The sequence below is a fragment of the Halictus rubicundus genome, unplaced genomic scaffold (genome assembly GCF_050948215.1).
Source record: "Halictus rubicundus isolate RS-2024b unplaced genomic scaffold, iyHalRubi1_principal scaffold0089, whole genome shotgun sequence".
In the NCBI taxonomy this organism is placed as follows: domain Eukaryota; kingdom Metazoa; phylum Arthropoda; class Insecta; order Hymenoptera; family Halictidae; genus Halictus; species Halictus rubicundus.
Window position 1 is genome coordinate 19,118 of NW_027488630.1, and position 23,690 is coordinate 42,807.

General features: G+C 39.6%; 2 protein-coding genes across 2 annotated transcripts; one reads left to right on the forward strand and one right to left on the reverse strand.

The window, feature by feature from the left end:
• The first annotated feature begins 15,151 nt into the window (after positions 1–15,151).
• LOC143363671 (uncharacterized) lies at positions 15,152–19,155 on the forward strand. Its single transcript, XM_076804228.1, has 5 exons — positions 15,152–16,178; positions 16,262–16,563; positions 16,721–17,675; positions 17,749–18,166; positions 18,240–19,155. Exons 1-5 carry the CDS (start codon positions 15,268–15,270, stop codon positions 18,993–18,995), a joined length of 3,342 nt encoding a protein of 1,113 aa, XP_076660343.1. The 5' UTR covers positions 15,152–15,267; the 3' UTR covers positions 18,996–19,155.
• Positions 19,156–19,311: 156 nt separating this feature from the next.
• LOC143363677 (eukaryotic translation initiation factor 3 subunit L-like) lies at positions 19,312–21,052 on the reverse strand. Its single transcript, XM_076804232.1, has 3 exons — positions 21,032–21,052; positions 19,595–20,959; positions 19,312–19,500 (listed from the first exon to the last, which is right to left on the reverse strand). The coding sequence occupies exons 1-3, from the start codon at positions 21,050–21,052 to the stop codon at positions 19,366–19,368; spliced, it is 1,521 nt and encodes a 506-aa protein (XP_076660347.1). The 3' UTR covers positions 19,312–19,365.
• Between the last annotated feature and the right edge of the window lie 2,638 nt (positions 21,053–23,690).

Consider the following 23,690-nt stretch of genomic DNA (forward strand, 5'->3'; position numbering starts at 1 on the left):
CGCTGCTGAAAATATCCGACCTCCCCTATAAGTATCCTAGCGGCGAAAGCCGAAATCGGAAAAGATCTCTACAAGCGACCGCTTAGACATCTCGACCCCAGCCTCCCGATCTTGCTCTCGGTGCGTGTCACTAGCACGAGGACGCAGACGAAGACGCTGCCCCATAGTTCTAAATTCACATTCAAATATAAGTAATGACCGGTGTCATAATCTCGCGAAATCTAAAGAAGAAGAAGAAGACCAGGCGCGGAGGACGCCGCTATCAACTTAATCAGCTAAAGAAGCTGTTATTTCAATCCAGTCCAGGAGGACTAGCAGAAGAAGAAGACGACATCGCCAAGGAAGAAATATCATCGCCACCCATCGAGCCACTCCCCCTTCCCACCTGGAAGCTCACCCCCATTTCTCTCCCTTTAACGAGCGTTCCAGACTTTAGCAAAGCCGTAGAATCAGACCCCCGCATCAAGCATTATTCACGCAAATTGTTCCCCGTTCCCCCGTCGAAAATCTTGTAAATAGTTTAATTTTAAGATAGTATTAAGAGTCAGCCAATGTTATTTTTATACGTAAATAAATATTGTTAATACCAGTTGTGTCAAGAAACCTTGAGTATCCACCTCAACCTTCGTTGCTCCGTTTTGGTTCCTCCTCGGGCGAAATTGCGAACAGATCCGCCCTTACTCAGGCCTTGTTACAAACCTCTCCTATAGGAAAGGCTTAGCACGTAACAGGCCAACATTTTTGGTGACAGAGCGGTAGGATTTCGTTCTAATTTCGAGGAGGAAAAACCCCCGGACACGATAAACGAGGAATTTTAAGGAGGTTTTTTGGCACACACGCGACTAAAAATAGAATCATTTTTTCAAAATGCCGATCACACGGTCTAATACACTTAGTGAAGCTGAACTCGAAATGCTAACTGATCAATTAAAGTCAAGGGAAAAAAGATTAATGGAACAAGAAGAACAATTTAGAAATACTCAGAAAAATTTTGAAGAATTCTTAGAAGGGGAAAAACAACAAATCAGAAAAGAAGAGGGGAACAGATTGCTTGAACTACAAGAAATAATTGGAGCCATGAAGACGAAAATATTAAATTTAGAGGCACAAATAGAGGAAACGCCGACTATTGTTAAAATTCAAGACAGCCCGGTTAAAAATGTAGAATCACCGTCACAAACATTTTCACTTAGAGTCCACGACGTCATATCGGAAATTCCAACTTTCTCCGGTACTAATTTGTCGATCGACAGGTTTTTCCAAGCCTGCCGACGAGCACGGGACGCTCTTTCACCGGCTCAGGAGCCCGATTTAGTAAAGGCAATACGTACAAAGATATTTGGCAGAGCATATTGCATTATCGAGGAAGAGAAATTTCTTACGGTAGATGCACTGTTAGATTCACTTCGGATTAAATTACTACCTCAGAAATCATCATATTTTTACCGTGGATTACTGTCGGACATTTTCAAAAATCCAACGGAGCATATTATAGATTATATACAGCGAGTGAAAAATTTAAAAGTTTCAATACGAGATGCGGAGCGACAGGAAAATCGTACACCGGATCCCGATATAGATAAATTCACATTAGAATGCTTCGTTCGTGGCCTGCCTTCCACTATGCAAATTTTATTAAAATTCAAAGGTTACAATACACTCCTCGACGCGTACAATCACGCGATAATTATATCCAATGAAATGGATCAAGAACAGGCTCGTCTGAAAGCCTCATTAAATTCCGCGGCTCCCCCGTTTATTCCACGAAATACATTGCCTCCTAGAGATGTGCAGAATGCTCGACCTGTTCAAACCCCTCCTAAACAATGCAGTTATTGCAATCGGCTCGGGCACGTCGCTTCACAGTGCTTCCGAAACCCCCAAAATAGGCAACCCGCCTCGGGAAACCGCGAAAATCTCCCGCCGACGGACGCCCGGCGAGAGAAAATCCCAGAGCGTCCAACACGCGTTATTCAGGAGTCGGAAGAACCTTCCATATGAAAGGAAATTTCGACGCCGTTATTACATTAGACCTGGCACCCCCTATAGGCAAAACAGAATTTCTTATCGATACAGGAGCAGAACCGAATCTTATAAAACAAAATCGAGTCGAGAAAATATCATTGAAAAAATATGAAATTTTAAAATTAAGTGGCATAACTCCCCAAGTAGTAGAAACGTTAGGATCTCTAAAAATTCGAATTTATAATAAAGACCACGTTTTTCATGTAGTCCCGAGTGACTTTCCCATACCGTATCCCGCGATCTTAGGATCCGAATTCTTACGGAAATCTAATGCCACTAATTCTTATCAAAATCGTTGTCTCTCGCTCGGTTCAGAACAGATTCCCTTCTCTGATCCTCTTAAAATAAAAGTGCCAGCTAGAAGCATAACAACCATTCCAATATTTGTTAAAAATCCAGAGATAGAAATTGGTTATATTCCTCGGTTGACTATCGGACATAATATTTTTGCAGGAGACTGCGTGGTGAAGAATACGAATGGACGTGCATTTATAAAAATATTTAACTCATCGGAGCTAGAGTTTGACGCGATAATCCCCCAATTAAAACTCGTAGAAATCGAGAAAATTAAAAATTCCCAAGAAGAGGAAAAATTACCCTTAAAATATTGTTATAATGTCAACTCAGTTACCGGAAAAATTAAGGAAATTTTTAAAGAAGTAAGCACGTCTCATTTGAATAAAGAAGAAAAAGAGCATATTGAAAAATTAATACTAGAAAACCACGAAATATTTTTCTGCAAAAACGATAAATTGCCTGCAACAAATTTAACTTCACACAAAATTATTACTACCGATAGCAGCCCTGTGAACATTAAGCAATACAGATTTCCCCCTATCCATAAACAAGAAAACCATAAACAAATTTCGGAGCTGTTAGAACAGAATATTATAGAAAAATCTTCATCACCGTACAATTCTCCCGTCTGGATAGTTCCCAAAAAACCAGACTCCGCTGGCAATAAACGATGGAGAATGGTTATCGATTTTCGTCATCTAAACGAAAAAACCATTGGCGACGCGTACCCTTTACCTAACATCGTAGATATTCTAGATCAGCTCGGAGGAGCTAAATATTTCAGTGTGCTAGATCTTGCTTCGGGATTTCACCAAATCCCAATGAATAAATCGGATGCAGAGAAAACCGCTTTTTCTTCCCCTTACGGTCACTATCAATTTTCACGTATGCCTTTTGGATTAAAAAATGCCCCTGCTACCTTTCAAAAATTAATGGATACCGTACTCACCGGCCTGCAAGGAACAGAAATGTTCGTTTACATGGACGACATTGTCCTATACGCGAGTTCTCTTCAAGAACATGCGATAAAATTTAGTAAATTAGCCAATAGATTAAAATCCGCTAACCTCCGTCTTCAACCCGAGAAATGTAAATTCTTATGCAGGGAAGTGCATTACTTGGGCCACATAATCTCAGAATCTGGTATTAAACCAGATCCCAGTAAAATCTCCGCAATTGAAAATTTTCCGACACCCCGCACACCGCGTAATATAAAACAGTTCCTTGGCCTTAGTGGATATTATCGTCGATTTATACAGAATTTCTCCGGTATAACGAAACCACTCACATCACTCTTAAAGAAAGGCACAAAATTCCGCTGGCAAGAAGAACAGGAAAAAGCATTCACACATTTAAAGAAAGCATTATGCCAACAACCGGTACTCCAGTATCCGGATTTTAGTAAACAATTCATAGTAACAACAGACGCTTCGAATCACGCCATCGGAGGCATTCTCAGTCAAGGTGAAATTGGAAACGATTTACCTGTAGCTTTTGCATCTCGCTCGTTAAATCCAGCCGAAATGAACTATTCGACCATTGAAAAAGAGCTCCTCGCCATTGTTTATTGTACACAGCACTTCCGACCTTATTTATATGGAAAACAGTTTTTATTAGTCACAGACCACCAACCACTGGTCTGGTTGCACAGGGTGAAAGATCCCACGTCCCGGCTCGTCCGTTGGCGACTAAAGCTTGCCGAGTTCGAGTACCAAATTAAATACAAACCGGGAAAGATAAATAATAATGCTGACGCTTTGTCCCGTAACTCCCAAGTATTAGTAACGAACGCTCGTTCGGATGGAGAGGTGGAAGAGAATCCGTGGGAAGGATTGGCCGAGTTCTTCGGAGAGGAGGATCCCCCCTCCTCCCCGGGTGCCTCCCCCTTGCTTCCAACCTTAGAGGAAACTACGGGTTCATCGATAACTCCACCCCGCTTCAACGAAGAAAGAAGAAGAAGAAGGAGAACTTCCCTGGAAAGAGAAACTTCCTCGGAGAATATTCAGCTGCCGTCCTTAGGGCCTCGGCCAGCTTCTAATCTTCCAGGAAATCTCGAAGGGTCTCCCATCAATCTCCCAGAGACATCGAGCACCTGCCCGGATAACGGAATGCCGTCCTTAGGGCCTCGGCCGACACCGAACCTTCCAGGAAGCTCAGATGAAACCTCTGTAAATTCCGACGCTCCGAACAAACACGAAGACAGCGGGCTGCCGTCCTTAGGGGCTCGACCAGCGCTCGACTCGTCGGACCGCCGAGAAACGTCAGAATTTCCTTCCACAACGGACAGCTGCGAGGACAACCGGTTGCCGTCCTTAGGGGCTCGGCACAGTACAGAACCTCCAGATACTCCGGAAGACGCGGAAGACATTCAAAATAATTTAGAAGACAACGATTCTTCATCCTCCTTCGATTCACCAGCATCATCCGGATCGGTCTACAACCCTAGGGCAGACAAACGGAAGAAAAAGATTAAACAACCACCGATTCCCAAACCACCGCCAGAACCGCCTGACGGAAGCGAGGAATTATCTTCCTCCGACGAGGGAAATCTCTCCGAAACAGACTCGGAAATCGAAGAAGATTATCCCTTGAACAATATTACCGAATCCAGAGATTGTTTATATATGAGAAAAGACAACCTCGTTTATTTTATTACCACGGCAGGAGATCCGTTTGACGAAGGCGCACGCCTGATTCAAGATTTTGCTAAATTACCGCTACACATTAATTTAAAATTAGGAAAGCCAGATGTGAAGACAATAAATAGAAGAAAGTATATTGCATTGCCCATAGCTAAGAGACCGGAAGAATTTGTCGATAAGGAGATATTGAAGAAAAGCTTCGGCAAATTGCAAGACATAATTTACGAAGAAGCAATCAGTTCGTTTTCCATCAGCTATCCCGCAAAAACAGATAAAATAAATTACCCTAGCCTAAAAGAACAGCTAGAAGAAAAATTCTTAAATGCACCAGTTCAAATCACAGTTTGCAAAAATCTCGTGAAAATTCCACTATTGTCGAAAAGATATCGAATATTAGAAGAATTCCATGCCGCCACACCAGCAGGACACAAAGGCGTTACAAAAACGTACAATAGGATTCGCCAGTATTTTTACTGGGAAAACATGAAGAAAGACGTTCAAAATTTCATTCAAAATTGCCTAAACTGCCAATTAAAAAAATTAGTAAGAGTAAAAAACAAACAACCAATGACTCTCACCGACACGCCAGGAAAGGCATTTGACAAGATTTCAATGGACATGGTAGGACCACTGCCAGTCACATATAAACATAATAAATATCTTTTGACAATACAGGATCTATTAACCAAATATTCTCTGGCCATCCCAATCCCGGATGGATCTGCAAAAACAATAGCCCAAGCATTTTTAAATCACTTCATATACAAATTCGGTACGCCAAAATGCCTTATAATGGACGACAGAACAAATTTAGCAAATACAACGATCAAACATATATTAAAGAAATTCAAAATACAACGCATTTGCACGAACGGCTCACCGGAAATCTCCCATTACGTCTTCACAGAACAATTAAAGCAACACGTCGACAACGAAATTCAATGGGACGATAGCATAAACGCCGCTACTTTCGCATATAATACAAGCACTCATGAAGCCACAGGATTTGCACCTCATTTGCTAATATTCGGAGACACGGCACGACCACTCCCCACATATAAAATTCCTGACGAAGATACAGCACTCGAAGAGCTGCAGAATTTCGAGGATTCCAGCTCCCCTGGAGCGGAATGTTAAAATTTAAAATTCTACGAATTTTAAATTTTTCCCCCGGGAGGGAGGTGTCACGTTCCCGTGCATTTCATGCAGGAAACGCAACGAGTCGCCGCAAGCCGCACAGAAACCGCACTTCCGACGCTCCTGCCTGACGCTGAACGCGGCTAACCCCCACCACTCGCATGCCGCTGACCCCAAGAGCTCTGTCTCTCTCGCACCAACAAATAGTACCTCTCTCTCGCACGCGCAGAGTCTACCATAGTAACTCCGTCTCACTCGCACCCATGGTCAGCATAGGACCGCGTTCTCACTCGCACACGCGGCTATCGCTTACTCTCCCGCACCCGCAGCTACAACCGGTTTGCGTCCCCCTCACAAGAGCGTTCCTGCCACGCGTCATTCACACAGGAACGATCCCGTTACAATTTCATTCATAAAGCTTTCACGTACGTCTCTCTCGCGCCCGTGAAGCTTGCGACGCGTTCTCACTCGTATGTCACGCGCAACCTAGAGTCCCGCGCTACACGTACGCACACATGTAAATATCCATTCATAAATTACAAACATATACGTTCATTCACAAAATACATATATTATATATACAACGATCATTCTCTTATTACGATTATATCTTCACTTACCTTCGTTAATTTACAATTATCTAAAGTATCAAAACCTATTATTTAACAACATATATATATATTACATTATTATGCGTTCCTTATAATTATAATAATCATTTTGCGTCTTATTATTTATCAAACATATATATATATATTGCGTTCTTTTACATACATCATGCGTTTTCTTATATATATTATGCGTTCTTATACATATATACATAAATTACACACACGTTCTTTCATTCTTATAATTAACAACTTATTTTATATTGCGTTCTTTTATATATGTATATCTTAAAGCTACACCTCGCGTGGCGTTCAACAAACACTTCAAACTCGTACATTACCAACTGCCAGTAATATATCTACATTACAGATGTTACCGTTCGTCTCTCGGTTACCCACCGCCTACGTATTATCATATCAGCGAACTTACCTTCAGCGTCTTACCGACAATCACGCCCTACCTAAAACACCAGCGACATCTCAGAAATCAGAGAGAAACTACGAAGTAGCGCTATCTCTCTCGCACTCGTAGCCCAGAACCTCTCACTCGCACTAGTTGATTCTCAGCGCTAGTGCTCTCGCACTCACACCAACGGCCAGTGCGCTCTCACTCGCACCCATTGCATCTCCCGTCTCTTTCTAAACAGATACCGCCTCGCTCGCACGCACAGCCGAATACAAGGCTAGCGCTTTCACTCTCGCAACCGCTCACCATACAATCTCGCCATCTCTTTCACCCTTATCGCGCTAAGTCCTACTCGTTCTCACAGCCACTGTTGCTTTTTCTCCCTCCGTACCTTTTAGTTCCTTTTTGGGCAAATAGATGGACAAGGCCCCAACATTCTTTCTCGCTACAAAAATTGACCCTTCTTAGATACACCCTCAAGGACCAGCTTTCTCGCTGCTGAAAATATTCGACCTCCCCTATAAGTAGCCTAGCGGCGAAAGCCGAAATCGGAAAAGATCTCTACAAGCGACCGCTTAGAAATCTCGACCCCAGCCTCCCGATCTTGCTCTCGGTGCGTGTCACTAGCACGAGGACGCAGACGAAGACGCTGCCCCCATAGTTAGATATTCTCATTAAAAATACAAGTAATGACCGGTGTCATAATCTCGCGGAACCCAAAGAAGAAGAAGACCAGGCGCGGAGGACGCCCCGCTATCAGCTTAATCAGCTCAAAAAGCTGTTATTCCAATCAAGTCCAGGAGGACTAGCAGAAGAAGAAGACGACATCGCCAACAACAAGGAAGAAACATCATCGCCACCCATCGAGCCACTCCCCCTTCCCACCTGGAAGCTCACCCCCATTTCTCTCCCTTTAACGAGCGTTCCAGATATTAGCAAAGCCGTAGAAGCAGACCCCCGCATCAAATATTATTCACACAAATTGTTCCCCGTTCCCCCGTCGAAATCTTGTAAATAGTTTAATTTTAAGATAGTATTAAGAGTCAGCCGATGTTATTTTTATACGTAAATAAATATTGTTAATACCAGTTGTGTCAAGAAACCTTGAGTATCTACCTCAACCTTCGTTGCTCCGTTTTGGTTCCTCCTCGGGCGAAATTGCGAACAGATCCGCCCTTACGCAGGTCTTGTTACAAAGCACTAGCACGTAACAAGGAAACTTTTTCCGTATCTGTCCTAGACGATTTTCGACGTGATATCACTGTAATAAAGACGGTTTCTAACAATATATATCATAACACCAAACACGCTACTACTATTATTTACCGGGTTATTAGCAAATAATGGACGGATGTACTACTCCGTCGACACAACTCTGGAAATTTATCCAAGTCCCACCGCTAAGAGGAAACTTTTTCCGTATCGGTCCTAGACGATTTTCGACGTGATATCACTGTATTATAGACACTTTCTATCAATATCTATTATAACACCAAACTCGCTACTACTATTATTTACCGAGTTATTAGCAAATAATGGACGGATGTACTACTCCGTCGACACAACTCTGGAAATTTATCCAAGTCCCACCGCTAAGAGGAAACTTTTTCCGTATCGGTCCTAAACGATTTTCGACGAGATATCACTGTAATATAGACGGTTTCTAACAATATATATCATAACACCAAACTCGCTACTACTATTATTTACCGAGTTATTAGCAAATAATGGACTAATGTACTACTCCGTCGACACAACTCTGGAAATTTATCCAAGTGCCACCGCTAAGAGGAAACTTTTTCCGTATCGGTCCTAGACGATTTTCGACGTGATATCACTGTATTATAGACACTTTCTATCAATATCTATTATAACACCAAACTCGCTACTACTATTATTTACCGAGTTATTAGCAAATAATGGACGGATGTACTACTCCGTCGACACAACTCTGGAAATTTATCCAAGTCCCACCGCTAAGAGGAAACTTTTTCCGCATCGGTCCTAAACGATTTTCGACGTGATATCACTGTATAATAGACGGATTCTAACAATATATATCATAACACCAAAATCGCTACTACTATTATTTACCGAGTTATTAGCAAATAATGGACGGATGTACTACTCCGTCGACACAACTCTGGACATTTTTCCAAGTCCCACCCCTAAGAGGAAACTTTTTCCGTATCGGTCCTAGACGATTTTCGACGTGATATCACTGTAATATAGACGGTTTCTAACAATATATACCATAACACCAAACACGCTACTACTATTATTTACCGGGTTATTAGCAAATAATGGACGGATGTACTACTCCGTCGACACAACTCTGGAAATTTATCCAAGTCCCACCGCTAAGAGGAAACTTTTTCCGTATCGGTCCTAGACGATTTTCGACGTGATATCACTGTATAATAGACGGATTCTAACAATATATATCATAACACCAAACTCGCTACTACTATTATTTACCGAGTTATTAGCAAATAATGGACGGATGTCAAATGAAACGGGTATCCTATGAGTTTTTGGTAAGGTATTGTTAATATTTTATTATACAATGACAGCTAATATTGAGAAGGAGCTGCAAAGAGGCTTAGAGTTCACTATTTTCAAAATTAAATCATAATAACAGTTTTTAAAAATTTTGCAGGGTGATCAAGGTACTCTATTTAAGGGGAGGGAACCGAACCTGACCAGGGCAAGCTCCGAATGCCCCGACACAATAATGATCGTCACGCTATGAAAGAACGAACGGCCGCTAGAGGAAGCTAAATAGTAACATTTCTGTCCAGTAGGGGAGCTAGGAACGTTTTCCAAAGTTCAGTATCGAGCAACACACTGTATTGGTAAAACAGAGGAAGAGAGAATGTACGGACGTACGACAACGTGGATGGCGCTGTCGTAGCTTCGTTCGAATAGCCGTGCCGCGGCACACTCACACACCGCCTGATCAGCGTGTACGTGTGACGACGGCGATCGCAAGTGTCAGGGATGCCTGGAAATATTTCCCAATAATGCAGTCACGGGACTTGTCAATGGTGAAAAGAGCTAGATGAAAGTTCTATCTAGGGTGGAAAGGTCCTCAGAAGTCGTACTTTTGCATCATCGAGAAATGGTTAGCAATATTCGGCAGCACGTCGTTTCTCAGGGAGGCTATGGGAACTGACATGGCGGCACACTCACACACCGCCTGGTCGGCGTGTACGTGTGCCTACGAGGGCTGGAAGGGTCTGGAATTCCGCAACCCATTTCTCTATAATACAGGGATGTGAATTTTCAGTAATGATTCGCACTAGATAAAAGGATCAACCTAACATGCTGAATCCCTCGAAAATCCGTAAAAATTATTGTTTGCGAAATGTAACAAATGGTTTGACAAACTATATTTAAATAAATGATTCTTTTCTAGTTTTTATCTCTAGATACAAGTGAACGCATTCTAAATATTTTCAGTAAAAATTTGCTTTCTATAACTCCGTGCCGTGACATTGACACTGGAGGGTGTCATAAATTAGCCCTCCCACGACACTGTCCCGCCGAAGACGAAAGAACTTTCCTGTAACCTCGGTGCAAAACACAGTCATTCTCTAAAGTCTGAAACATCACCGCTTCGCACGAATGTACGATTGCCTAGTAAATATGATCCAAATTATATCATGTTTGGTGTCAATTTTATCAGGAAAATGACGCGAATGTGTTGAGAGAAGTTTCATGAATATATTATGAAAAACAAAAGAATTGGGACATTGCATTAGTATTGTCTCACCGATATACCTGACCCCGCATAATGTTACACTCTTCGGCGGTCTAGCTTCTGGCCCCTTTGAAGGGTAGACACTTGGGGGCGTCATAAATTACCCGTTCTCCGATAGTGTCCTGCCGAAGACGAAAGAGCTGGCATGTAGCCTCGGTGCGAAACACAGTCATTCTCTGAAATCTGAAACATCGTCGCTTCGAACAAATGTACGAATGCGTAGTAAATATGATACAAATTATACCATGTTTGGTGTCATTTTTATCAGAAACATTCCACAAATGTGTTGAGAGAGGTTTCATGAAAAAATAATGGAAAACAAAAAAGATTATGACATTCCATCGGGATTGTCTTACCGATATACCTGACCTTGCACAATGTTACACCCTTCGGCGGTCTAGCTTCTGGGTCTTTCGACAGGTACACGCTTGAGGGTGTCAGAAACTAGCCCTCCCAATATAACCCCAGATAAAAGAGCTAAGGGGCACAGAATGCCTGTGGGATTAGGACAAGTTTCACCGATACGTAATGTTACGATAAAAATTACAATCTCATTAAAGACAGTCCAAATGATGCTTCATGTTTTTAATCTATTTATTAATACATGCTTTTATTTTTTTATGCTTTTATGTTTTTAATGAGAACAATATTGTTAATACGAATGACTTCTAGAGCTTATCTAGAGCATTTGGACCGTCTTTAATGAGATTGTAATTTTAACTTTCAAATTTTAATACAAATTTTTTTATCTTTCATTCGTTATTCGAAATTTTTATTTCGATAACTATTTTGCCCAACTCTGCGTATTGATAATATCATAAAAATATACTTACGAAGTTACATACGCCTAGAAGGTATGACAAGAAGGTAAATTATGACAATTTTTTGAGGAGTGCGGTAACTTCGAGAGGATATTTTAATGATATTATCGATACGTATGCAACTTCATTCGAAACAAATTCGTCGGAATTCCAGAAATATTTAATTTAATTTAATTTAATTTAATTTAATTTAATTTAATTTAATTTAATTTAATACAAAATTTAATGCAAATAAAGATTATGCACATGTTTGCTAAATATACCTACTGTAATTATAAAAAAAACCAAGTACATTAAAAGTTACGTTATAAGTTATGAATGAAGTACCGTTATTACCATTATGTATTTCATAAAAACGCAGAAACTCTCGGACCCCGCGTACCGTCAGGCCGGCCAGACAATGCATACAGAAATCCATATAAAATGCGGAACATTGCAAGCATAGTCGGCCTGGCCGTTCGGTGTGCCGGTCGTTGGGTGTAACATGGGTCAGGTACATCGGTGAGACAATACTAATGCAATGTCATCATTTTTTTTGTTTTTCCTTATTTTTTCCTGAAACCTCTCTCAACACATTCGTGGAATGTTTCTGATAAAAATGATACCAAACATGGTATAATTTGTATCATATTTACTACGCATTCGTACATTTGTTCGGAGCGACGATGTTTCAGATTTCAGAGAATGACTGTGTTTCGCACCGAGGCTGCATGCCAGCTCTTTCGTCTTTGGCTGGACACTATCGGAGAAGGGCCAATTTATGATGCGCCCAAGTGTCTACCCTTCGAAGGGGCTAGAAGCTAGACCGCCGAAGAGTGTAACATTATGCGGGGTCAGGTATATCGGTGAAACAATACTAATGCAATGTCCCAATTCTTTTGTTTTTCATAATATATTCATGAAACTTCTCTCAACCCATTCGTGTAATTTTCCTGATAAAATTGACACCAAACATGATATAATTTGGATCATATTTACTAGGCAATCGTACATTCGTGCGAAGCGGCAATGTTTCAGACTTTAGAGAATGACTGTGTTTTGCACTGAGGTTACAGGAAAGTTCTTTCGTCTTCGGCGAGACAGTGTCGTGGGAGGGCTAATTTATGACACCCTCCAGTGTCAATGTTATGGAGCGGGCCATCGACGCAAGATACTAATTCGCAACAGGTTGCGTTCAAACCATTAGAGATATTGAAATCAAATTTTTACAGAAAATATTTAGAATATATTCATTTTTATCTGGAGATAAAAACTAGAAAAAATCAATTGATAAATATAGTTTGCCCAACTATTTGTTACATTTCGCGAACAATAATTTTTAGGGATTTTTGAGGGATTCAGCATGTCAGGTTGATCTTTTTATCTAGTGCCATTACTGAAAATTCACATCCTTGTATTATCCAACCTTCCAAGATGCTAATTGGCTAAAGCGCTTTTCACTATGAAAAAGTCCCGTCTCTGCATTATTGGGAAATGGTTAGTGGCATCCTAGACCCTTGCGATCGCCGTCGGCACACGTACACGCCGACCAGGCGGTGTGTGAGTGTGCCGCCATGTCAGTTCCCATAGCCTCCCTGAGAAACGACGTGCTGCCGAATATTGCTAACCGTTTCTCAATGATGCAAAAGTACGACTTCTGAGGACCTTTCCACCCTAGATAGAACTTTCATCTAGCTCTTTTCACCATTGACAAGTCCCGTGACTGCATTATTGGGAAATATTTCCAGGCATCCCTGACCCTTGCGATCGCCGTCGGCACACGTACACGCTGATCAGGCGGTGTGTGAGTGTGCCGCCGCACGGCTATTCGAACGAAGCTACGACAGCGCCATCCACGTTGACGCGCCGCTCATGCTCCTACAGGCCTCTCTGGCGGACAACATGCTGCCGAATATAGCTAATCATTTCTCGATGACGCAAAAGTAGGACTTCTGAGGACCTTTTCACCCTAGATTGAACCTTTATCTAGCTCTTTTCACTATGGAAAAGTCCCGTCGCTGCATTATTGGGAAATATTTCCAGGCATCCCGGACCCTTGCGATCGCCGTCGGCACACGTACACGCCGACCAGGCGGTGTGTGAGTGTGCCGCCATGTCAGTTCCCATAGCTTCCCTGAGAAACGACGTGCTGCCGAATATTGCTAACCGTTTCTCAATGATGCAAAAGTACGACTTCTGAGGACCTTTCCACCCTAGATAGAACTTTCATCTAGCTCTTTCCACCATTGACAAGTCCCGTGACTGCATTATTGGGAAATATTTCCAGGCATCCCTGACCCTTGCGATCGCCGTCGGCACACGTACACGCTGATCAGGCGGTGTGTGAGTGTGCCACGGCACGGCTATTCGAACGAAGCTACGACAGCGCCATCCACGTTGACGCGCCGCTCATGCTCCTACAGGCCTCTCTGGCGGACAACATGCTGCCGAATATAGCTAATCATTTCTCGATGACGCAAAAGTAGGACTTCTGAGGACCTTTCCACCCTAGATTGAACCTTTATCTAGCTCTTTTCACTATGGAAAAGTCCCGTCTCTGCATTATTGGGAAATATTTCCAGGCATCCCGGACCCTTGCGATCGCCGTCGCACACGTACACGCCATCCACGCTTTCGCGCCGCGCATGCTCCTATAGGCCTCTGTTTTACCGATACAGTGACTACTGACGATGAGACAGATCGGGAACATAGTACAGCGCTCGTAGCGAAAAATGTCGGAACTATATTTTGATGAAATACTCAATGATCTAATTTTTCTGGGTGCCCGCTTTCATTTGTTTGATACGTAAGCATACAACGTGATCGGCGTGGCATTGAGTTCCTATATGTTCCCGCTAGGGTGGAAAGGTCCAACGAACTCCATACGAGCTCTGAATCTCTCGATATTTACGATAATGTCACTCGACAAGCAGTATGCTGCTGAATATTGCAAATTACGGCTAAAAAACGCAAAAGTACGACTTCTGAGGACCTTTTCACCCTAGATTGAACTTTTATCTAGCGATTTTGACTACAGAACAGTACTATTTTTGCATTGTTAACAAATGAGAGCGGGCCTCCCGTACCCTTGCAAAACTCGGGTACGTGTGCGGAACTAGGGAGGGGATGCACTCACACAATCTTGAGCCGTGCCCACCGCCTTAATCCAGAATTTTACTCCATTGATGCGCACGCGCACGCGCGAAAAAACAAATACGACTGAAATCTCATTGTTTCCAATAACAAATTTATGTAAAGCTCGCGGTTGGTTCGTTTCCTTTATGATAAAGTTATATCAAATGCAATGATGGTATCGAAACTACAATATTTATAGATTAAGTATATTAAAATATATCGATACTAAATATCGATATTTCGATTGAAAAGTGTCGATATTCCGATTATTGATACTGTATCGCCATCACTACTAGACAAGTGAGTGCATATACCAGCATATACTATAGTTGACTATAGTATCATGGCGCCAAAATGTTACATTACGTATGACTGTGAAGAGACAAGACTTTATATTATTGTATCGGATAGTTTTTCTTAGATTTTTATAGTTTATTTAATGTAGTAATGAAGGATGAAAAATATTACACAGTACCTTGTGGATTCTGTAAAATCTAGTGGAGCAACTAATGTTGATGCAAAACAGGAAAAGGAAGCTAATAATGGTTCGAGAGGAAAACGTAACCGTGTTAAAATTAAAATATCACGATCAAACACGAAAGAGAGGGTATGTAATATCATAGAAAGTAATAACGATATGATAGATAAAACGCCTAGCCCATTTACCAGGGAAAATAAGAAAGTCAAAAATTCGCATGAAACACCAACAAGATCTCCATCGAAATCGAAACTACCAATGCTGACGAGTCTGAAAAAATTAGAGAGTAAAAGTCTAGATTATTTATCTTTAGAATCCAATGGTGCCTGCCACGACAATAAATATAAGAAACGAAGTGATAAACGTAATTCTGATAGTCCGTCGAGAAACAATAAGAAATCTGGAAAGCAATTAAAGGATAAAAAGGATACTGGCAGTGATATGTGTCCTTGTAGTTCAGTGAAGAATAAAGATCCTGATATTATAGATTTAGTAAATGATAAAGAAGATAACCACGAAGAGTCCAATGCTTTTCAAATTCTTATGAACCGTAAGAAACAGGGCCAGAGTCTTTTGCCAACGAAGCTTCCTTCAACCAATGAAGCAAATATTAAAAAGTCTAAAGAATATAAAATCAAATTGAAAAAGACAAAAGAAAATAAAATCAAATTGAAAAAGACAAAAGAAAAGTTGGTGGCTTTAGCCGATAAGAAAGGATATTCTAAGAGAAAGCTTTTACAGATCGAAGAAGGAGAGAAAATAGAACATATTATTCAAACTCGCATTAAATCTTTTACAAAAGATGAGAAGAAAGATACTAACGGAGAAACAAATGTTGTTACACAAACTCAAACTCAATCTTGCAGCAGTTTATTAAATTATTTTAGGTAATGTATATTATTGCTTGCATTGATAAAACCAAAGATAATATAATTTCAATATCTTTTTTATTTCATTTCTTGTATAACAGTAAAGTTCCAGTGAATTCAACACATTCGAATACAGCAAACATGTCTACTATTGTGGTCAAAGCTGATGTACACATGGCTGAAAATTCCACTCAACACAACATATATAGTTCAAGTTCAAAGTGTGGAACACAATTGAATAGACAAAATAAATTGAAAAATAGAAAACACGACCAATGCGGACAAAACAAGCATAGGTGGTCTTTACAGATTAAGCTCCAAAATTCCGAAAATAAAAACTATGTACCAGGTAATTCGAAATTTTCTAGTACTCAAATCTATTACGTAGCATATTTATTGCATAATACATGAAGATACCAAATGCAAGAGTCTCCCACATTGTGGTCGATGGCAATGAACCTTCACACTTTGATCGCTGATTTTTCTATGATTTTTACACGTAACATTATTCGAATGTACATTGCATTATTATTTAATGTTCCTATTTGTTTTTATAATAGACGAAAGTAGCGACGACGTAATATTTTCAACGCAAAGAAGAACAAAATTAAATATAAAAAGTTCTAAGAAATCTGAAGTAACTAAAAGTATAGATTCAGAAGAGATATCTATAATAAACGATTGTGTGAATGGTAACAGCAGTAAATTAAAAAGAAAAACAGCTGATAAATTGGCTCCTTTGTTCACAAAACGACGAAAACCTGATCCAGATGTCCTAGCGGCTCGTCGCTTATTTTTACAACCAGATGTAACGGATAAGAGTAAAACCGTAGATCGAAAAGCAACACCTGTAAACGGTACATTACCGTTTCCAGTTATAAGTCATGTTACACAATTGAGTAACTTGCAAGTAAGTTGCAACGAAACGAACGGTTTTCATATTCCAGAAAAGCTTTGTATCAAATACATTCCTGCTATAAATGTAAGCGACTATAAGTCTACAATGGACTTTTCCGAAGTAAAATTAAAACCATCGAAAAACATGAAAGCAAAAATTCCAGAAGTATTAACAGAAATCGAAAAGATCTGCACGGACACAAGAAAAATATGGAGTGTTGTTTCACTGATTTCCAAAGGGCATGCTAAAAATTCTAATAAAACAGTATCGCCACGATCGAGAACAAAGAGGAACAAACTTCTCGGAGAAGGGAAGATAATAGAAGAGAAGAATACAGAGGATCAATTTGAGAACTGCAGTTGGACTTACAAATACAGGCCAAAAACTGTCGAGGAAGTTGTTGGCAACGAAGAGGCCGCTACAAAATTAAAAGAATGGTTAATTGGATGGAAAGCGACATTTAGAAACGAGGATAACAGTAGTGGAGATGAATTCTATTCTTCCAATAGTGTTTCTTCAAGAATTCACGAGAATAATCAAGTAGCCGTACTTTTAGGACCACATGGAAGTGGTAAAACCGCCAGCGTGTATGCGGTAGCAGAAGAATTTGGTTACACGTTAGTATCGAATATGAATGATCTGAAAGTTGATTAAATGTGTGCCCTTTAACTTTGTCTTTCGTTTGTTTAGCGTGTTAGAGGTAAATGCATCGTCTAGGAGAACTGGCAAAATACTTTTAAAAGAACTGGAAGAAGCGACTAAATCGCATCGAATTAAAAAAAATTCAAGCGCATCTACGTTTTTAAATTTAATTTCCGATGAAATTCTACCAAAGAAAATACCGCAAAAATCTCTGGTTCTTCTAAAAGATGTTGATCTCGTGTTCGAAGAAGATGAAGGTTTCATTTCCGCTACTTATCAATTAGCATCGAATACAAAGCGTCCGATTGTGATGACGTGTAGGGACATTTGTCCTCACTTGGCTAAAATGGCACCACAACAAAATCGAATTTACTTTCAACAAGCGAGTGGCAGCAGAGTTATTGCTTTGTTACATTTGATTTCATTAGCAGAAACTGGCTACAGTGTTCCTACAGACTATGCAACGGTAAGTATGGTTAATACATAAATTAATCTTAAGCTACAATATTATATTACAACAAATGCTTTTCTATTTGCAGCAACTGGTACAAATAGGAGATCTGCGGAAAGCTATACTTGAAGTACAATACCTGATGCTGTCTAATCCAACGCACGTTTCAAAACAATCTATCATTTTGAAGAATTTATTTTGGCAGAATATGCGACGTAACTTGTACAAACCAGCGATCAAAGCAAGCAAGAAACAAAAAGCGAAAAAGATTGCAGACAGTAAAACGACAAATTTCGGGAAACACATATTGGATGATGTGGCAAATAAACTAGATAACATCGTTTTGCTATCGTCTCTAATCGACTTAGAAAACTCGGTTTTAAATTTGTCAGAAATAAAAATGCAACCTTGTATGTCTTTGATTGAGAGTACTGCTTCATATTCGGCATCGAACAGGATAAGCCTCGATATAGCCGAATGGCTTAGTGAAAAAGTTGTATACGACGGTCAATTAGATAGTTGTCATGGAACTTCATATCAAAATAGTATCACATTAAAAAGACAGCTGAACAAGGGAATAAATTCAGCATTGTCGCACTCGACATCTTTGTTGCTTGATCGTCAAGTTCTATCTACAGATTATCTTCCATCTTTAAGAACGATATGTAGAGCAGAAGAATCTAGGGCTAATATGAATAATAAAAGGGGAAATCGATTTTTCCACTATCTTCATAGTTTAAAGGGACCATCGATGTCGCTAAAGCCAAACATTTTATCAGCAGCATGTAGAGTAATGTGCGACGTAGCGGACAATAATGCAAATGGAACTATTACTTCAGTATAACTGCTACTGTGTAGCATGTAAAAACGTAGAAATTTATGGTAAAAATATTATGTTTAAATATATATGTTTCTTATCAAATATATGGAAGATATTTCACACATTCATATACATATATACATAGCTTACTCATAACTTAATACCTCACACCTCACACTCATACCTTGTAATGAATACAAGGTTGTTGCTTGTTTTTTCAGAACTATGATCCTTATATAAAAGTATTGTACAAAACTGTATTATAGTATTTTTAAAGTGTTTATAGAAATGACGATCGAAAATAATCCCTAAGTTTTCTAAGAGATATAATAAACACATATTTGTTATAAATTTGTTTTATTCTTTTCGAGTAAATATAGTTTTCATACAATGATTAAATCTTTATATGATGCAGTTTGCGATTTAATTCTTCAAATTTGAGAATTTTTCGAATGAAAAAGTCACCGTAACGATGGGCCACCTTTGTGTCCGCGATATGAATCATATCATGATCAATGTAAAAGTCCAACTGTAATAATATATATTATAAAATTAATGCTTTTTATATTCTCCGGTAATATTAAATACTAACAGTACTAATAAATAAGTTATGAACATATTACCTCTGAGCCAGATTGGAATTTGCCCTGTAATCCGGATGCACCTTTTGTCCAGACAATATTCTTCATCTTATGTTTGAAACAGAGCAAGTGAATGGTCAACGCGCTGACCTCTTTATTTAAATCCCAACTTTCGTCGGGTCTAGTGTTACTACACATGAACGTTGCCAATTTACTTAACGGCAGAGTAGTATACAATTTTAAATACGAACGAATCGTCGGTAGCATTTTCTGTTGAACAACCTCGTCCATGAAGACTTGAGTTTGGTGCTTGATAGCTTCTCGAACGTAGTCTTCGTTCGGATTGTCAGGGTTTGGTGGAGTAAGAGATAAGAATTTTGGACATGCGAATAAAAAGCACGATTCGAATTCTGCTAGATCTCCGTACTGCATCTTGTACATTTTTTCGTGATAGTTTTTATCACGTAGTGCCTGTTGTAGTCCTTCGTCGATACATTGAGGATGAAGAACAAGACAGATAGCTAGTAAATGATACATTTGTTCCGTTTGCTTATTAATCTGATCATTCTGATAACTTCTTGTCGCAAACAATTGTTTTGTTCTTTGAATATATAATAAAATTCCAGAAAATGTCCTGATTGCATCCGCGTATCTGCGCATCATCATGTAAGCGAAACCAACATAATATGCTGTTGATATTTGACAACCAGGTCCTACAAGAGAAAAGTATCCAAGCATTTTATATAAAGAATGTCTTCCGAATACTCCAGCAACCGAATCAGGATCTCCTCCACTCGCGTACACCTCCAATTGGCTTTTAATTTTTGATTTATCAACCAAATAATGCAAAACATTTAAAACACAAAGTACATCCCATATTTTGTGGTGTGCATTCAAATGTTCAATTTCTTCTGGTGTCATATTTGATAAATTAGCACGGTACTGTGTGAAAGACTGAAATTGGTATACAAATTCGTCGATCAATTCCCATAACCATTGATCGGGTAATTCCAACTGAACCGGTGTCTCAGGATGCAATATGTAATTAAACAGATCACAGTAATTATAAAATGAATTGAGACGTTGTTCTAGCGTCGGTCCTTGCATTCGAGCATAAATATGACGATAATAAAGCTCTTTATAGAGAGTAAGGAATACTTGGTCATTATCGACAATAGGTGCAATCGCTTGAGCATCTGGCCAAGCACACTTATCGAACAATTGTTCTGAAAGTTTTGGAAACGACACTTCATACAGGTTCTGTATCTCAAATATCATTCCTTCATTTATACAATTTCGCAAGAATACTAGAAAACTTCGTACAGTCTCAGGTACCTGACGATAACTCAATCTGTCATACTGGTCGCTATGAACGTCTGCCTGCCCATAATCATCATATGTATCATACTGAAAATTGTATAGGTGTTAATTTGTATAAACAAAAAATGATAAAAATTTTATCAAGTTGTTATTAAATACCTCGTTGTAATCGTCGTACATGGTATAATAATGGACTAATGTACTACTCCGTCGACACAACTCTGGAAATTTATCCAAGTCCCACCGCTAAGAGGAAACTTTTTCCGTATCGGTCCTAGACGATTTTCGACGTGATATCACTGTAATAAAGACGGTTCCTAACAATATATATTATAACACCAACCTCGCTACTACTATTATTTACCGAGTTATTAGCAAATAATGGACGGATGTACTACTCCGTCGACACAACTCTGGAAATTTATCCAAGTCCCACCGCTAAGAGGTGACTTTTTCCGTATCGGTCCTAAACGATTTTCGACGTGATATCACTGTATAATAGACGGTTTCTAACAATATATATTATAACACCAAACTCGCTACTACTATTATTTACCGAGTTATTAGCTAATAATGGACGGATGTAGTACTCCGTCGACACAACTCTGGAAATTTTTCCAAGTCCCACCGCTACGAGGAAACTTTTTCCGTATCAGTCCTAGACGATTTTAGACGTGATATAACTGTAATAAAGACGGTTTCTAACAATATATATCATAACACCAATCTCGCTACTACTATTATTTACCGAGATATTAGCAAATAATGGACGGATGTACTACTCCGTCGACACAACTCTGGAAATTTTTCCAAGTCCCATCGCTAAGAGGAATCTTTTTCCGTATCGGTCCTAGACGATTTTAGACGTGATATCACTGTAATAAAGACGGTTTCTAACAATATATATTATAACACCAAACTCGCTACTACTATTATTTACCGAGTTATTAGCTAATAATGGACGGATGTAGTACTCCGTCGACACAACTCTGGAAAAGTTTCTAAGTCCCACCGCTAAGAGGAAACTTTTTCCCTATCGGTCCTAAACGATTTTCGACGTGATATCACTGTATAATAGACGGATTCTAACAATATATATCACAATACCAAACTCGCTACTACTATTATTTACCGAGTTATTAGCTAATAATGGACGGATGTATTACTCCGTCGACACGACTCTGGACATTTTTCCAAGTCCCATCGCTAAGAGGAATCTTTTTCCGTATCGATCCTAGACACTTTTCGACGTGATATCACTGTATAATAGACGGATTCTGACAATATATATCATAACACCAAACTCGCTACTACTATTATTTACCGAGTTATTAGCAAATAATGGACGGATGTACTACTCCGTCGACACAACTCTGGAAATTTTTCCAAGTCCCACCGCTACGAGGAAACTTTTTCCGCATCGGTCCTAAACGATTTTCGACGTGATATCACTGTATAATAGACGGATTCTGACAATATATATCATAACACCAACCTCGCTACTACTATTATTTACCGAGTTTTTAGTTAATAATGGACGGATGTACTACTCCGTCGACACAACTCTGGACATTTTTCCAAGTCCCATCGCTAAGAGGAATCTTTTTCCGTATCAGTCCTAGACGATTTTAGACGTGATATAACTGTAATAAAGACGGTTTCTAACAATATATATCATAACACCAATCTCGCTACTACTATTATTTACCGAGATATTAGCAAATAATGGACGGATGTACTACTACGTCGACACAACTCTGGAAATTTTTCCAAGTCCCATCGCTAAGAGGAATCTTTTTCCGTATCGGTCCTAGACGATTTTAGACGTGATATCACTGTAACAAAGACGGTTTCTAACAATATATATTATAACACCAAACTCGCTACTACTATTATTTACCGAGTTATTAGCTAATAATGGACGGATGTAGTACTCCGTCGACACAACTCTGGAAAAGTTTCTAAGTCCCACCGCTAAGAGGAAACTTTTTCCGTATCGGTCCTAAACGATTTTCGACGTGATATCACTGTATAATAGACGGATTCTAACAATATATATCACAATACCAAACTCGCTACTACTATTATTTACCGAGTTATTAGCTAATAATGGACGGATGTATTACTCCGTCGACACGACTCTGGACATTTTTCCAAGTCCCATCGCTAAGAGGAATCTTTTTCCGTATCGATCCTAGACACTTTTCGACGTGATATCACTGTATAATAGACGGATTCTGACAATATATATCATAACACCAAACTCGCTACTACTATTATTTACCGAGTTATTAGCAAATAATGGACGGATGTACTACTCCGTCGACACAACTCTGGAAATTTTTCCAAGTCCCACCGCTACGAGGAAACTTTTTCCGCATCGGTCCTAAACGATTTTCGACGTGATATCACTGTATAATAGACGGATTCTGACAATATATATCATAACACCAAACTCGCTACTACTATTATTTACCGAGTTATTAGCAAATAATGGACGGATGTACTACTCCGTCGACACAACTCTGGAAATTTTTCCAAGTCCCACCGCTAAGAGGAAACTTTTTCCGTATCGGTCCTAAACGATTTTCGACGTGATATCACTGTATAATAGACGGATTCTAACAATATATATCACAATACCAAACTCGCTACTACTATTATTTACCGAGTTATTAGCTAATAATGGACGGATGTATTACTCCGTCGACACGACTCTGGACATTTTTCCAAGTCCCATCGCTAAGAGGAATCTTTTTCCGTATCGGTCCTAGACGATTTTAGACGTGATATCACTGTATAATAGACGGATTCTAAC